General features: G+C 43.7%; 2 protein-coding genes across 8 annotated transcripts in view; one reads left to right on the forward strand and one right to left on the reverse strand.

The window, feature by feature from the left end:
• The window catches only part of Nipped-A (Transcription-associated protein Nipped-A), a 991444-nt gene that overhangs the window by 363295 nt on the left and 609884 nt on the right, over window positions 1-18265 (reverse strand). For all 7 annotated transcript variants that reach the window (XM_075869412.1, XM_075869408.1, XM_075869400.1 and 4 more), the window contains one exon: window positions 11934-12227. In XM_075869412.1, the coding sequence (XP_075725527.1) occupies window positions 11934-12227 (294 nt within the window). The remainder of the gene's footprint in view (window positions 1-11933; window positions 12228-18265) is intronic.
• Window positions 125-3188, forward strand: LOC142767549 (BEN domain-containing protein 5-like). Its single transcript, XM_075869463.1, has 5 exons — window positions 125-458; window positions 615-753; window positions 1276-1350; window positions 1495-1615; window positions 3031-3188. The coding sequence occupies exons 1-5, from the start codon at window positions 372-374 to the stop codon at window positions 3068-3070; spliced, it is 462 nt and encodes a 153-aa protein (XP_075725578.1). The 5' UTR covers window positions 125-371; the 3' UTR covers window positions 3071-3188.

The raw sequence follows: 18265 nt of genomic DNA on the forward strand, positions 1-18265 counted from the left end.
TTTTCCAGAATCTTAGAATGCTCTTTGAAGGTGCTTTGAAACAAAATAATAAAATTGCTGTTTTATGTGTAGCCTGGTTTCACATCTAATATGAGGTGCATTCTCAAATTGTTAGTTACAAAAAAAAAAAAAAAAGAAAAAAACTCAAGTTAATACAATACTTGCATTTGGTACAATTTCTTTGATGTAGCTATATTTTGGGTGAGAGCCTTGATATTGAAACTCATATGTTTTGAATGTTGATTGCTGACAATGCTGTCTTCTTAAAGTGACTTGAGTTCTGCTGTTTGTAGTGAGCCTCGCTTCATGTTGATGGTGCAGGCAACAGTAGAGCTGCGTGCTCAATTAAGAGCAAACCGGAGCACTCAAGGATGGAGCTCATAGATATTGACATGGATGTGATTCCAAGGGAGACAACACCGCCACCAGATGATTGCCCAAGAAAAGAGAATGCCACGGTAATGTGCATATCTAAAGGGCAGCTTCAGGAATTTTTAGTTTTGCATACAGTTGTCGTTGTAGGTGAAATTTTTTTTGTGCTTGCTTAACTGTAAATGCTGCTTTTTCAGATGGTTGTTATGATTTTTTTTTTGCAATACATTCCTCTGATGCAGGTGGACATTGGCAGTGGCCTTCGAATAAATTCTTGTGCGTGGAGTCACATCCAGGGCCATCAAAAGGATTCTCTTTTTGTGAAAGACCTGCTTCTTGGAATTTGGCCAAAGGAGCAGCTGAAAAACCGCTCTTTGCAAGGTATGTTGCTGTTCTATAGATTTTTTTTTTTATAACGACAAAGCTCTTTAGGCTAGCCTTATTCTGTTCAAGGCAAAGAAATTCCTAGGTGGGTATGTGCCACAGGAATTGGCCAATCCCCAATGCAAGTTCAGCAGGTGCAAGTGTTAAATGAAAACTGCTTGACGGAGTGGAGCATGTCAAACATGGGAGAGGAAGAAAGAGAACTAAGAGGAGTAAAGGCATAAAATGATCGAAAGACTAGACTCGGAGAAAGAGATAGAAAAGCAGAGAGCAAGACAAAGAGAAACAGGAAGAGAGTGAGAGACATAGATAGAGGAAGTAATCAGTAGAGAGAGAAAGGAAGGGAAGAAAGAGCAAGAAAGAAACCGAGAAATTAAAAGGAGCAACAAGGAAGGCTGCCCCGCTCCGCTGTTTCTTCAGGCTTGGCACCACTAATGCGAAGCTGCCATAATTTTTTTTAGCGCTGTGAACTAGAAGTAGCAGTATTATAGTTAACCACTGTTCATTTGTGTCTTGCAGGAAAGCGGTGTCCACGATTTCCGGATCGGCCTGCAAAAACTCCACTGACGCCTTGGAAAGTGGAAGTGATGCGGGGTAAGTGTCCATGCTTTTTAAGATATTTTGGTGTAGACTGTCTTTGTTCATTCTGCCTCAGACCATATTCTTATAGACTCCATTTTTGTTTAAGAACTGTTTCTTCTTGCCAGTTAGTGATGCCCTGTGAACCTTTTGTTTTAGATTGTTACAGACGGCGACTGCAGCGCCAAGGTATTCCTGAAAACCTTGTGCCTGCTGCACTCAAGCAGCTAAACCATTTTGTGGTGGAGAAGCTGGCAGACCTTGAGAGGATGGCAAAACGGTGAGATGCAGTTGTAAATGTGTTTTGATGAATTTCAGGAAGGTTCTTGTATGTAGTTTTAAATGACATGCAGCCTTGTAAAAAAAAGTGTTCAAAGCATCATACTGATTAAATGCCATGCCAGTGCATTTACTCACACCTGTGAAGTATGTGTGAGATCATGTGGTAAAAACTAGTCTTGAGCTCCTAGCACATCAAGTTAGCACTTTACTCACATCTGAGCAGGCCCAAATTCTAGGCTGACCCCCTAAGGTTTGAAGCCAGAAAAAAGAAAAGAAAATGTTACCTCAAATGTAGACCCAGCAGGAAAACGTTTACAGTATGCAAAAAACTCAAAACACATACAGTAGAACCCAGATATATATATAGAGCCATAAAGGAGATTGCAAAATAGTTTGATATGGCAGCAAAGCAGACAACTCGTCCAGCTTTCTCCTGTGTGTGTTTGTGTGTACAATGATTCTCTGCTGAACAGTGCTGTTCTCTTGAAACCCGGCGCCTGCTACAATGTGTAGCCTGCTATGTATGGTCACAATATTACTGCACTGGGACCCCTTTCCGTGCTTGTTTACTATGTCAGTGTCTGTGCAGTAACATTTTCTTGTGCGTAAGCGTTCACTTCTGACAATAAGCGGGTGTTGCGTGCATCATTTTGGGCCAATGTGGCGGCTATGCTTTTTTGTGCAGTTAAGGCGGTTTTAGCTATTCCACCATGGCACCAACGCATTTGGGTTGTTGCATATTAGCAGTATGCAGTAAGTTTAAATGGCGCTGTGCCTTACATGCTGCTAAACAGGTAGTCGAAAATGCCTAGTGCAATAGGGCTGTCGGCAATCCGTTGCACTCTCATGTTTGTCAGTGGCTGCTATCACATTTGCAGCCATCGCCACATGTGCTTAAGTCTTAATCGATGGCCAGCCGGTGCGTCCAAATGAAAATGTGAAATATTTTGCACAGTACAGCATGCTACTGGCCACACCTAGAGTTGCGGGGTGCACCTTGAATCAACAAGCTTATGAGCCTTGATGGCATGATCAATCCATGGTTATTATGCTGGTGGAAACAATTACTGCTATCACTCAACTGTAACAATTTTTTAAGTACTCAAATATAAACCAACCCGACAGTATTTGAGTTTGAGAAAGACTATTGGCCTAGATTTGCGTAAATATGATACACACTCTGCCTACAGCAATAAGCAATGTCATTACCTATCCCTAATATTCTGACAGGTCCATTTCTAAGGATAGTTCTGCAGCAGGCTACCATTGAAAATGTTGCAAAGGGCCAGCTCTCATGCCTTGAAGTCGTAGTGTGGTTCAAGCACCACAATGTCGTTGCATCATGTGTATATGTAACATTAGCGATGTGAACTTGTAACTTTCATGCACTTGTGTATTTTTCAACACTTTCAGGGAGAAGGACAACCTTAAGCCACAGGAAAGCTGTGAATAAGGCCAGCAAATTCCAAGGTCAAGAGTAAGCCGTGCCTGCAAATTTGGTCTAGTCATTTTCCAGTCAACTTTTGCAATACTTGTACAAGTAATAAATTATTGTAAATCAAGTACCTTCATTTTATGGTTTTTATTTTATGCATGTGCAATACACATCACTCACGACCAAGCATACCGGATCATTTTGGTCAGGATGAACATTTTTGCTTTAACAATTTGGTGTGCTCTTTGCCCATGTATTTCAGCCAAACACCAATTTGTAATGGAAGAATGTTAGGTTCAAGCTAGACCAAGCTAGAAGTTCACTTCAAATGGTTGACCAGTTGCACACCAGCCAGCTCTAACTGGATGACCATGTACATTCAACTGGCTGACCAATGGCGCACCAATCAGCTTCAATTGGATGACCTGTTGGCACCAGTTGGCTTGAACTGGATCACCACATGTTTTCAACTGGTTAACCATTTGGGCACCAGTCAGCTTCTATTGGATGACCTGTTGGGTGCCAGTTCACTCTAACTGGGGGACCATACGTTTTCAACTGGTTAACCAGTTGGACACCAATTCACGTGAGCTGGTTAACCGGTTGGCTTTAACTGGATCATTATGTGTTTGACTGGCTGACCAATGGCGCACCAATCAGCTTCAATTGGATGACCTGTTGGCACCAGTTGGCATGAACTGGATCACCACATGTTTTCAACTGGTTAACCATTTGGACACCAATTGTCATTGACTGGTTGACCAATTGCACTCCAGTATCTTTAATTGGATGACCATATGTGTTCAACTGGCTAAACAGTTGAGCACCAGTTGGCTTTAACTGGATCACCATACGTGTTCAACTGGTTAACCAATTGGGCGCCAATCAGCTTCTATTGGATAACCAGTTGGCTTTAACTGGATAACCATTTGGACGCCAATTTACATTGACTGGTTGAATAGGTGGACACCAGTTATCTAGAATTGGTTGACCAATTGGACACCAGTTAGCTTTAACTGGTTGCAGTGAAAAGAAAGCTGGGCACCAATTAAGATTCGGTTACGTCCAGTTAAATATAATTGGAAAACCAATTGGCCACCGGCACTGTCCAAATGGTTCACCAATTGGACGTAAACTGGTCTACCAATTGGATATAATTGGTACGCTCCCAACTGGTGGCGAAATTCCAATTGGTCGAGAACCAATTCGTAGCAATTGGTATTTGTCCAATTGGACCCATTGATTTTTTTTGACTGGGATGCAGATGCACTCCTCTTAATATGAGAGTAAGGCTGTCATTTTCGTACAAGAGCTTTACGTTAAAGGTCCACTCACCAGGCCCCATACCAAATTTTAGTTAGACAGTGGAAGTTGTTGGGTGTCCGATGAGAAACATTTTGCCACAAAAATTTTTTTAATCTGTTCATCACGAGTGGAGAAAACAGGCTTTTCGAAGCGGCGCGAAACGAGGTTGAGAGGAGGCGAGCTCGAAACCCTTGCCGCTCTTCCGCGTAGTCCTCGCAAGCAAAATCTCTTCACTACCATCTCAGGCATCCGACCAAGAGGTCATGTGCGCATGACGTGCCCAAACAAGTCCAACCCCTAAGCCCGCGAGCGGCGTTGCTTTGTTGACCAGCGTTATTTTGTGGTTTTCTGCCTGTTTCTGCGGGATGGTTTGGAAACGCTGGCTTAGACACGGTAGAATAGATGAGCACAATGAGTGTGTGAACGCGTAGGAGCGTTCCACAGCAGTCGTCTGCTCGATGCAACGACCACGGGTAAACGAACGCCTAATCTTCGCACTGCACTTGTCAGCTCAAAATTGTCAAACCAGCTGAGTGGCCCTTTAAGGCAGAAATTCTTAGCCCCGCCTAAAATAATACCGGTACATCTAGTTAACAAAAATTATATAACTAACTTGTTAGTTATTGACTTGAGACCAGTTTATATTAGAAAGTTGTAGAGCATAAAAACTTAGGGCATACATATTATTTAAAATTTGAAAACTTCACTTAGTTCAAAATATTCATGAATTGAAAGCCACCGCGATTCGCTTGCACTGTATGACAGAGCCCTTTGCTTGTCCTAACCGATGTTGAAGCTGCTCTTCAACATCTATTTATATCGCCATGTCAACCCTAGACGAGCTCCCACTAGTCAGACTCAATGCTACACTCTGTGGGAATCGAGACTAGCCTGCCACCATTCCCATGTCCTAACATGACTCTCCCTTCCTCTGCGGTCTGCCGGTGCTGGGAAAGAGAGAGTAAACGTCTCTCCCGCAACCAGATGTCAACTGTGGCGCTACGCTAGAGTCCCCCGGGATGTTTCAGGTTGAGAGCCAGTCAAACTTTCTAGACAACGAAGCGCGAGCACACTTTTTCTTTCTCATCTGTCAGCTCCCTTTGTTTGGAGCTCGCTCGGACTCACCAACAGTGCCTTCCGCCCACAGGGAACGTGTACGTTTCGTTGTCCTTTCAGAACACTAGGTTGACGAGCGGTATGGCGTGTTCGCGCATGGTCGTGCTACGCTGACCCACACCTCTCGAAACCAATGCGAGCGGAGTTTGCCCTCGCTCGAGCGATCGGGCCCCGTGGTCACTGATTGTAAGAGCATGCAGCATAGTCGCGAGGACCCATTTCCCTCAGCGGCGAGTCATTGTGAACCCTTTTGCCCCTGGAGACGTGCTTGTGGCACCCTTTGTGTTGTACTTCTCGCCCGTGGCGTGGATAAGCATTGTTTGCTTTTTCGTCGCCTTTGCAACGGACACTGCACTGCGTTTTCGGTGTTGCCGAAGCAATGAAGTTCTCGGTGCCTTGGCTGTCCTAACCCGCATGTGCAGCAGCGTTAGTCACGTGTGGTGATGGTGAAAGTGGCCCTGTTGCTTGCCAAGATCAAACCCATGCTAGTGGCTGTACTCCTGCGGGACAAGTGTACACTACAACTAGATGATTGGCAGCCCCGTTTACGACACAACCCTGTTTTTCCACGCCACATGTCCGACCCTTTAAATCCCCCTCTGTCCCTCTTGTGACATACTGACAAATGCATACAGTGGGCCTCTGTCTTTAGTGCGAGACAGTTTCACTATTTGTGCATTGTGGGGGTGATAACAACACTGTAAAGTTGCTTGCACCTTGGGGCACACGCGTGTCTTGCGCATAGGCCGCATTTAGGGTTCGCAACTATCAAGCGGTAGGTGGCATTGTGCTCACAACCTTTTATCACTATTATTATCATCATGGTTAGCGCGGTAGCCCTGAGAGTGACGCTTGGCGGCGGGGCTGGCTGGCGGTGCCATAAGGCAAGAGCTGCTCTTTTTGGCGTGTGGTGGTTAGCGCAGATGGTAATTTTCTGACGGGGTCCTGCGGGGTACGGTGGCCGCAGGTCATACCACATAGGTCCCTAAGGATGAGTGAACATCGGGGACGACACCTTCACATTACCTTGTGCTTGTTGTTATGTTGACTGAGTGTATTGGAATATTGTGTAGAGATGTTCAGAATGTAGATCACTAGTGATGTATTTGATTCTGCTGACGATATTGTCGTGGTACAAGTAGTTAAGGGGGGACGTGCCTTTGAGAATGAACTTTCTTGTTTCTGGTCGGATGATGACGAAAATTGCCACAGACACTAAGAATGGCCTCACTGTGCATCCACAAAAATTTCGAGGCGATAGCACAAATACCTAATGAGAGACATATTATTTTTCAATTGAACCTCGTGAAGGGGTTGGAGGATTTATAAAATGACAAAAATGGTTGGTAATTGCTGTATCCACAGCCAAATGTATGTTGAAGGGGGCTGCGTTCTCAAAATAATATATTTGCAACACTAAAACTTGTAGTTAACGTTTTTTCCAGCGACATTGCTATGAGCACACTTGCACTACAAACAAGAAACTCTATGAAAAATTCTTTAAGGAGTAAAATGAAAAACTAAGATCGCAGCCCCTTGAAGCACAGTTCAAGGTGCATTACAAAATAAACGGAATCAAAATCCGTACAGTGGTTTCCCAGATATCTGCTCCACGAGCTGAGTATAATGCCAAAAAAACAGTATTGAGAAAACTTCGTTTAAAGTTTCAACTTCTTTTTACGTCTCTAAAACACCTAAAGATTGTGATCTTAGGTTTGTCTTGTGATATTTGACTTTTCAGGTTATCTGGTCTCTGACCAGTGTGCCTTAGTTGCCCTTTTCCCCCCCCCCCCCCCCATAATTTCCTTTTCATGTTTTACAAAGAACAAGTATGGATTTCAAACCAAGTTCTTTGTATGAAGGAGTGGTGTGATAGGTATGACAGAAAAGATTGTAATTGAATAAAACCATATACTGAAATTATTAAACATACTTTTTTGTGCTGAAGTTGTAATTAGCAAAATTAAGTACTTCATTACAAATATTCACTGAACTTTTTTTTATTTGGAGAGAAGTTTATTGCATCAGAAAAATGGATCACACCATGACAGCCTATGCCTTCTTTCTAAATAACAAAGTTATGGGCGGAAGACTGATGGCACGGGAATTTCTAGCAGTATAATTAATGACACGAAACGGGCATATAAAAATTCGTGCCCCTGATTCACACATGCTCTTTCGCCTCTCTAGCCGTGAAACGTATCATCATCAGACAGCCGGTCGCGGAAACTCTAATCTACAGCAATTCATTAACCTCGGAACATTCGTAGACGTTCCTGGCGATACCAAGCACGGCTCCAAGCACGTCTGAATCGCATCACAAAAGCTTACTGACAGCACTCCATATGACCGTGGGGTGCCCGGCCGTGTGGACAGCCGGCGGCGTTCGATGACGATGCGCGAAATGTGTAACTACGAAGACAAAAAATCGGCACGCACTGCACTTGACATCGCATTTTCGAATGACGACGGGCGGAACTGCTAGCCGCTGTTCCGAGCGATCCTTGGCAGTGAGGGGGGGGGGGGGGGGGGGTGACGAGCAAATGCCCATACGAGATTCAGAGGAGCTAGCTAGTGATGTGGTACATTCTTTGCCAAGAAGCACGTCACCAAGAGTGCGCTTGCGCGTCGTTCCTGCCCGCAGTCTCGCTGTCAGCGGAAGTTAGGCCTAAAGCCGACTCCGATGACGCGCCACACTTGTAGACCGCTGCGCGCCGCTAGTAGTAATCTGATCGTGCATCCGGTGTGGCCACTCGTAGTAATCAGATCGTGCCGCTGCACACAGCTTCGTTGCTTGCGAAGAAGCACGTCGCCACGAATGCGCTAGCACGTCGTTCCTGCCCGCAGTCTCGCTGTTGGCGGAGTTAGGGCTAAAGACGACTCCGATGACGCGCGGCGCTCGTAGACTGCGCTCCCGCTCGTGGTAAGCTTATCGCGCATCCGCTTACTGCTTGTAACTAAAGCGTAGTTATATCTTAAGTGATTATCAAGCTGTGAACACGTCACGAAGTGGCGATTTTCGAGAGCCATGTCCTCGCGACGCACAAGCAGCAGACGACGATCTTCCGGAGCGAGCATCGGGCCAATGGCGAGGCGAGTTGAGGCAACATGGCGGCCACGGCCAATCAAGGGCCTCAAAACGACCTTCAAACATTTTCTTTTTGCTCGCTTGTTGTTAAAGGGAGGAGCCAGCTGAGGCGGGAAAGTTAAACACAGAGAAATGCTCTTTCCGATGAGCCCAAGAAGCCGGCTCCCGGCCAAAGCATCGCGAAGGTATAATTTTTTGAAAATCGCCGTTTTCTCGCCATTTCCAGAAAAAGTTTTGCTACTTAGGTGGGTGAAACGAATTTTCCGAAGCACTTCTGTGCGGTTTTCAGTGTAGATATTCTGGAAGCAGATAGAAAAAGGGTTCCAGAAACTGAAAACTTGAGTTTCAAAAAATCAATTTTTTTGCCATTTTTCGCGATCCCAAAGCCATGTGCCCCCTTAAATAAATGTGCATTGTTTGGTGTGGTCTGCCTGCGTCAGCTGTGTCCGTTCGCTCTGAGAGCAGCGTATGTGGGCCCCCACTAGGAGATACTACAGTGTGGCAGAGGTTTCCGTGGTTCGTAGAAGAAAACAAAGACGATCTTCGCCTTGATGCGCGTTACTACAGTGCCTCAAACACAGTGTTGCATAAATACACTTAGCGGTACTCTATGGTGCTGTTACAATAAACAGGAAGCATAGTGAAAAGTGCTCTTGTGCAGCTCCGCAGCTGTCGCAGCAAGAAAGACTGACGTAAGCGCAGGATTTAAAAAAAAACAACAAGGAAAGCCTGTGCTGTGGCAGCCATTTTTTGGGGAGATTCGAGCACAAAATCAAAAGATTAGGTAAAATTTGAAGTCTTCCAGAAAATTCGAGAAAGTAGGCAGGTATGGCACCGCCCGGTTGTCCAATTGTTGAGCACACTCTCCACAATCACTTTCACCCCCTCGGTAGGCACAGCAGATTTTTTATTAAAGCCCTTCTATATGGCTTTTAGTCAGGATAATTAGGAATCAAACAGATATGAGGCTACAAAAATTGCAAATTCAATGTTCATACAATCACTTTTTCATCATTCTTCAAGATATTTCAGGATATGCTAGCCATGTGCCCCCTTAAGGGGGGACATGGCTCTTAGGCTCTCTCATTTATTTTTTTAACCAAATGTGACAAAAGTTAGCATGCTTACTTAGTTTGTTCTCCTGATTCTAAAAATATAGTTATCTTTTCTGTTGCTTCATTAGTTAATTAAATAATTAAAGATAACAATTTCTATTGTTCTTACCACAGTAGAAAAATAACCACTTGTCCATAATTTATAAATGACATAGGGATCGACAGTAGAAAGTATGACATACAACATAGGAAGCACTTTTTTATTTGGGTCATTGTTTCTTACTTTACAGTACACTAAACTTCACAGCTCTGAATGTGGCCAATGTGTGGTACCACACAAGACTTGTTTTTAAAAACTTGCATCAAGAGAAATCGAAATCTGCTTTCTATGTTGTGTGCTCCAAACATATAGCTTCAGGCTGCAAAAAAGATATTCTGCTATCTGTAATAGTTTCCGATATATTGCAGTAATTTTCATGCAGGGTGTACGAAATTGCCATTTTGAGAAAATAAAGAAAACAAAGAATTCTAACAATTTTAACTGTAAAAATGTATGTACTTAGAATTACATAGCCATCGACATATATATGAATGCTAGAAAGTCCAAGGAGTGCAACGCTGCAAGTTGATCGAAAAGTGAACGAGTACTTCTCGAATTACAGTACAGTAAAGTTCATTGCAAGTAACCAAATACAGAAATTTTTATTTTAAAATAAAAAATGAATCTGCCCTTTAAAAAAAGGCTCCCAGCATTAGTCTTTTGTGCACATTTAGCTACATTGTGCAAAAACAATTACAGCTATAGCTGTCCTAGGTCCACTTTTACCGAACAAGCACAAGAAAGTGGTCAAAATCTGTGCTTCAAGAATAATGCTGTTAAAACTTTATTTCGCCGTTTCAAGCGAAAAATATCATGGCACACATGCTTTTAGTCGGTTAATATGCACCAGGAATGTAATGGGACTGATTGGTTGTACGAGCGTGTCGTTTCTTCTAGTCTTGTAGCAAGTTGTCGCCGTGTGCTTGTCTGCCGCAAGGCCACTTATCAGTTCGATGACTGTACTGACGGCGATGTGCGACAAATGTGCGTGCATCATCCACGATCCGTCGAATAACGCGGCGATGTTTTCCGGCTTGTCCAGAATAAGTTACCCGTAAGTGTCGCGAACCAAAGTTGCTCCCTCGCTCATCGATTTCGAGGCTACACGAGTGCCGAGGTGTTAGTTTCCTTTTCAAGTAAGACTGCCGCATTTTCGAGCGGAGATCGCGACAACGTTGCCAACACGTCGTTAAAAGCAGTCTCTCGTTGCCAGTAGCCTCCGTTGCGAGAGCCACGAGCATGTTCACTGCGAACGGATTGACTTTCTGTTGTCGGTCGACGCGCGGCGTACTCCACTCTGACGACCCGTCGAGCAGTTCAAGGTCCTTTCGTCAGGCGGGGGGAACCACAACATCGGTGGGTTTAGCGATAAGACTGCACTTCCGTTCCGTCACTACAAAGATTGATATCTCTGGTAGCTTCACTTCTGCTTTTTACTTGCCGTCCACCAACGGGCTCGTACGTGAGTTAGGCCTACACCGGTGACTCTGCGACCGCCGTTGACCACGTCGAGTTCGTTATCCTCGTTGTCCTGAGCCATAGCGGGGATCTTTCTGAAGTTCACAGCGAACGAACCACCGCCAAACCCGCTTCACAAATTACTGTAGTACAGAACTTCTTTACTGCCGCAAGCAGTCAGTAGCACTATGACAAAATGGCACATGTCCGTGCGCGTCACGATGGTGAAGCAAACGCCCAAAGCACCCCTTGGCCAATCGGATGCCTAAATTTGGTCACGTGCCCCAAGCAGCCAATTGAATCGCGTGCTAGTGCTTCTCGATGACGCGTTTTTGCTAAAGAACCAATGAGCAAGGTGAGCCAGCGATGGTGGGAAATTGAAGATGAAGAACGACCCTTCGAAACGAGACCAAGATGAACACGTTAGCTCGTGTGTAACGGCAACAGTTTGACAAGGAAAAAGCACGATACTAGCGTCAATTTGCGATCTCATTGATCTCACAGGGATGTTATAAATTGATTTTGTGCCAGAAATAATAATGCGAGAAACTTCTCAGATAGGTGCAAAAATAGGTACAGATTCCAAAAACGCCAGCTTCAAAAAGTAGATTTTTTTGCGATTTTTGGCTTTCTAAGACCCGTGTCTTCCCCTTAATATTTGGTGAAATGCTTCGTCTGCAGATAATTTAGAACGGCTCACTTCCACAGATAATATGCAATAGAAAACACGTGAAATACACCACATTTATACAGCCTCACCTCAAAAAACTTTGCTCGAATTGTTGGCTGGACACATCGAAGGCCGGCCATAAAAGCTGGCTCTAGCTTGGATGTGAGCTCAGTGCCCTTGAGGGTCTCATCTCGGTACACGTGGTTCACCAGCTCCAGGAACTGGCCATTCAGCTCGAGCTCATCAGGGAACCGCTTCTCCATGAACTGCATCATCTTCACGAGGAGAATCGACTTTTCCCGCAGTGTTGGTGACTGGTTTACTGCAAATGGTGACTTGCTCTTAACCCAGTCTTCCACCATTTTTGTGATGGCACGAAGAACCTGCACATCGGATATGGGCAAATTAGTGTTGGTGAAAAGAGGTGGAACAGGGTACATCAGTTTGGCAGCAGGCAAATGCCTTTGTAGAAGACTTGGAGCAGTCAGAAAGGCCTTTTTGAGCGAGTTTAGAGTAGTCATACAGAACGTTCAGATCAGATGCAACTCTGTTTCACAGTATTTGGGAAGTAACATTTGTTCAATGCTGCATTTTACAAACACCAAGCTAAATTGCACAATAGCGTTATTCATGATTCGTATAGGTTTCTAAAGCAAAAAGTGAAGTATATTCAAGGACTTTCCAGGACCTGTCAAAGACTTTAAGGACTGAAAGCGCCACGCGACATTGAAACTTTTTACTCTAAGTTTGGAAATTGGCTCATCTATATTGCACTAATAAGTACATGCATACTGTAATTATAACAAACATGCCCAATCTGCACTATAGCTTACTTTTGCTAGCTTCACTAGCTTCACCGCTTGTACAATAGGGAAGGAGGCAGTGCCAAAGAGCATCACGAGTCTCTTACATCGTTTGTTCCTGATTTGACGCCATAAGACTTAATTCCCCATGCAGTTTTGAAATACACAACCGTATCAACTCATGCCAAATTATTGTTTCAAAAATGAGGAGTTTGTCAGGTCGATGCCAATTAATACCAGCAGAGTTCAAAGATTCTGAATCTGGAAGATTTCCCCAGCGGGAAGAGGGGCGGTATCGCGCTGAATTATTTGCCCCTTTTTCTTTTTTGCACGAAAAAAGAAGTCGAAAAAAAAAAAACAGTGAGGGAGGTGGTCAGTAAACATCGGCGTTGTGCGGTTTTGCACAGGCTTGGAGTGGCTGAACACCCAAGGGTAGGGTTTCCCAACAACAGTAAAAGGTGCGAGTCTCAAAGCAGGGCAAACATACTGGTATCTCTACATATTTCTCATCACTTATGGAGCTGCCCAAAGCCCGTGGTGATAGACCCTATTCCTAACTCTTCCCTTTCCTCGTGGGAGGCCGCTCTTAGGGTCACTGGTGCGGATGACCAGTTGTGGCTGGTGCACCGGGCCTGCCTAGAGATGTCAGCCAGAGGGCTGACAGCCCGGATGTCTAGGGGCCCAATCACGTTTACATTGAATTTTTTTTTTTTCAAATAAAGTTGTATCCTCCTCCTCCTCTCATTAAAACAACTAGCAAAATCCATTTTTGTCAAAAGAACTCGCGTAGCTCTCTTTGGGCACACCTGAACAAACGGGACGGTGCAGCCGGCTGCTGGGAAAGCGCAGGTTGAAGCTTAGCTTAGGGCCAACTGAAAACATTATTCCAAAGTACAGCCAAAGTACCCAGACTGACAGGAAGAACGTTACTAGATTTGTTGGGCAGGAACGCCAAAACGCGTTTAGAATTTTTTACATCTTTATCCCCTCTACCACTGCAATAGCCGTGGGCTCTCGGCTAATAATTCTGTCGCCGCTACCAAGGTTTTGCATGCCCTTGTTGCAGAAAACAGTAATTCCATTTTGTTTATTTATTTGTTTTATTTGTACATACTGCAGGCCCTAATCGGGCCCATGCTGGAGCGGATACATAGAGGTAACATGAGACATAATAATGCTCCACAAAAAGAAAAGAAAGTAAGTATTGATACACATAGGATACTTCACGATTCACATGTATACATTTTTAGAAAAATCAATCTCTTCTAGACAGTTGACAAAAGATTCCAGCGAACAATTCACAGCATTGACTGGCAGCCTAATTCAAAAACTAATGGCCATTGGGAATAAAGAATACTTATGTGTATTGACACGGCTAGCAGGTTGAAAGATGACCTTATTATGGTTTGTCCTTAGTGAGTGTCCTGTAAGTACAGATTGCGCGGTATCTTAAATTACCGTGATAGAGTAAGTATAGGAACTTTAACCTAGAAATTATTCTTCGTTTGGAAAGTGGCTGAAGATTCTCTCTATTAATTAGGTCAGTGATGCTTGAATGCCGTAAATAATTAGAGTAGATAAACCGTGCAGCTATTTTCTGACCGCGTTCGATTTTGTCCATTAGGTGTTGTTAGTGGGGACTCCATATTATGTCAGCATATTCTAAGGCAGGGCAAATAAGAGTCTTGTATACATTTAATTTGACTTGGGCCGGGGCATTTCACAACCTTCTTCTAAGAAAGGATAGCTTCCCTACCACTTTTTTTGCAGACAGTGTCGATATGAGGTTCCAAACTTAAGTTTGCTGAAAGCGTGACACCAAGGTTTTTCACCTGATCACTTTTAGGGAGTTGAATATTTTCTAAAGTGTACGAAAAATTAAGTGGATTCTTATTAGTGAATGTGAGACATTTGGTTTTAGATGCGTTCAGTTTCATGCCCCATTTCTGGCACCAAGCGCAAATATTTTTTAGAGAGCTATTCAAGCCGATTTGGTCCTCTTAATGTCTTACAACTGTATACACGGCACAATCATCCATGAAAAGCCGCATCTGGATTGTTGACTAGATACAAAATTGGATATCATTGATATAAATAAGAAATAGTAGATGCGCAAGGACTGAACCCTGCGGTACTCCCGAGTACACATGGAGGCTATCGGACATATCTGTGTTTACGGCTACACGTTGTGTTCTATTCATTAAGAAGCTGGAAATCCACGAGATTAAGGTGTCATCAATACCAAAAGCCTGTAGTTTTGTGAATAAATCTTCATGTGGGACCAAGTCAAACGCCTTTGAAAAGTCTAAGAATATGGCATTAACTTGACTGTTGGTATTAACAGCGTTGGCGAGGTCATCAGTTATTTTGGCCAGCTGTGTTAGTGTTGACAACCCAGACCTGAATCCATATTGTTGGTTATAAATAAGGTTATTTCTTTCTAGATGACTGATAATAGATTTAAAAATTATGTGTTCCATCACCTTACAACACGTGCTTGTTAATGATACAGGTCTGTAGTTGCTTGGTTCAAATTTAGAGCCAGAGTTTAGTACTGGAATTATTTTTGCCCTACGCCAGTCATCAGAAATACTCGAGGTATCCAAAGACAGTTTAAATATTATAAGTAAATTCATGTATTTTGAAATCCAGGCAGCATATCGCTTCAAGAATGCATTAGAGATAGAGTCGGGACCAGTTGACTTCCTTAGGTCAAGGTTATTCAAAAAGTGTAATATTCCTTATTTACTTACAAATAATTTTTCCATAGGCTGCTCAACAGGATAGGCCGCCAGTGGCTCTTGTGAATCAGTGGTTGTGAAAACTGACTGGAAATAGTTGTTAAGCGGATTCGCAATGTCTTTAGGTTCAGTCAATGTTCTATTCCCAGTTTTGACTTGCACAATGATTGGTCTATCTTCTGACAAGTGGCGCCAAAATTTTTTAGGGTCATCCTTCATAAAACTTGGCAAAGTTACACCGTAAAATCGTGATTTTGCTTCACGTACTTTATCACGCATAGTGCCAACGATACCAACGATTTCGTTTTTATCTCCCTTTGTGCGATGTCGCCGTTTCAGTTTTCGTTTCAACTGAATTATCTCGCGTGTTAGCCATGGGTAATCTTTGTTGACCCGTTTCTTTCTTTGGGGGATGAAGTTGTTTTCGCAAAGATATATTATTTCTTTAAAACGCGTCCACAATTTGGAAACACTGTTCAGGGCGCTAAATTCGTCAAAGTTGCGTTCTAATATATCTGATATTTTGTCATCGCCTGCGCGCGCATAATCTTTTACGTAAAGGCATGGTCGTTTGGTAGATGAGCGAATAACTGTGATAGGGCAAGTCAGGACAAGCAATTTATGATCTGAAATACCTTCTTCTACGCTAACTGTGCTATTTTGAAGCGTATTTTCAACGAAAATCAGGTCGAGAAGAGAGGACGACGGCCCAATTCTCCTATGTTCGGTCACTAGTTGGTTCAGCGAAAAACTGAACGCAGTGAAAAGCAGCGATTCCACACTTCTGGCATCTCTGCTGTCGTCACACATGTCAGTCCAGTTTATCCCCGGCAGATTAAAATACCCTGTTATTATTATGTTTGACCTTGAGTTTTTGTGATGCGAAAGATAGTCATAAACAGCTTCCAGATAGTGGGGCGCAGCATTGGGTGGGCGGTATACGCCAGCAAGTAATATCATCTGGCCAGAATAAAATAATTTACACCATAAGCTTTCGTGTTCGGGAATTTTATCAAGAACATAAAACTTGATGTTTTAATGGCTATCGCTACGCCACCACCTCTGGAAGTCCTGTCGTTACGGAGTAGTTTATATGATGCCGGAATTACTTCACATGACAACACACCAGCATGTGTGCATGATGACACAGAATTAAATTCAATCCACGTGCACTGGCTGCGCATGTGCCTTTAAAGTCATGCCGTTCTTTGCTATGTATGATTGCATCTGCTGGGATTTTGTCTGCAGCAATTGTGAAAAGCAAGCTCAGTTCAACTGGTTGAGTGCTGAGCATGAGTGCACTCCTGGAATTCTGTCAGTTATGTCGTGGCCCCACATGATCGTGTCAAGAGCGACCACAATTTCGTTCACAGTGGTTAAGTCAAATTATAACCGTGGTCATCATCATCATCATCATCAGCCTGACTACGTCCACTGCAGGACAAAGGCCTCTCCCATGTTCCGCCAGTTAACCCGGTCCTGTGCTTGCTGCTGCCAATTTATACCCGCAAACTTCTTAATCTCATCTGCCCACCTAATCTTCTGTCTCCCCCTAACCCGCTTCCCTTCTCTGGGAATCCAGTCAGTTACCCTTAATGACCAGCGGTTATCCTGTCTACGCGCTACATGCCCTGCCCATGTCCATTTCTTCTTCTTGATTTCAGCTATGATATCCTTAACCCCCGTTTGTTCCCTAATCCACTCTGCTCTCTTCTTGTCTCTTAAGGTTACACCTACCCATTTTTCTTTCCATTGCTCGCTGCGTCGTCCTCAATTTGAGCTGAACCCTCTTTGTAAGTCTCCAGGTTTCTGCTCCGTAGCTAAGTACCGGCAAGATACAGCTGTTATATACCTTCCTCTTGAGGGATAGTGGCAATCTACCTGTCATAATTTGAGAGTGCTTGCCGAATGTGCTCCACCCCATTCTTATTCTTCTAGTTACTTCTATCTCGTGGTTCGGCTCTGCGGTTATTACCTGCCCTAAGTAGACATAGTCTTTTACAACTTCAAGTACACTATTATCTATCTCGAAGCGCTGCTCCTTGCCGAGGTTGTTGTACATTACTTTCGTTTTCTGCAGATTAATTTTAAGACTTACCTTTCTGCTCTCCTTCTCTAACTCCGTAATCATGAGTTGCAAGTCGTCCCCTGAGTTACTCAGCAATGCAATGTCATCGGCGAAGCGCAGGTTACTAAGGTATTCTCCATTGACTCTTATCCCTAACTGTTCCCATTCTAGGCTTCTGAAAACCTCCTGTAAGCACGCGGTAAATAGCATTGGGGAAATTGTGTCCCCCTGCCTTACACCCTTCTTGATTGGTATTCTGTTGCTTTCTTTATGAAGCACTATGGTAGCAGTTGATCCCCTGTAGATTTCTTCCAGAATGTCTATATATACTTTATCTACGCCCTGATTCCGCAGTGTTTGCACGACGGCTGATATTTCTACTGAATCAAACGCCTTCTCGTAATCTATGAAGGCTATGTAGAGTGGCTGGTTATACTCTGAGCATTTCTCTATTACCTGATTGATAGTATGAATGTGGTCAATTGTTGAGTAGCCTGTTCGAAATCCTGCTTGTTCCTTTGGTTGATTGAATTCTAATGTTTTCTTTACTCTGTTAGCAATTACCTTTGTAAATAGCTTGTATACTACAGAGAGCAAGCTGATCGGCCTGTAATTCTTCAAGTCCTTGTCATCTCCTTTCTTATGTATTAAGATGATGTTAGCGTTCTTCCAAGACTCTGGTATTCTTCCCGTCAGGAGACACCTCGTAAACAGGGTGGCTAGTTTTTCAAACACAATCTGTCCTCCATCTTTCAGCAGATCTGATGTTACCTGATCCTCACCAGCAGCTTTGCCTCTTTGCATGCTCT

This window comes from Rhipicephalus microplus, chromosome 1 (assembly GCF_043290135.1).
Source record: "Rhipicephalus microplus isolate Deutch F79 chromosome 1, USDA_Rmic, whole genome shotgun sequence".
Classification (NCBI taxonomy): Eukaryota; Metazoa; Arthropoda; class Arachnida; order Ixodida; family Ixodidae; genus Rhipicephalus; species Rhipicephalus microplus.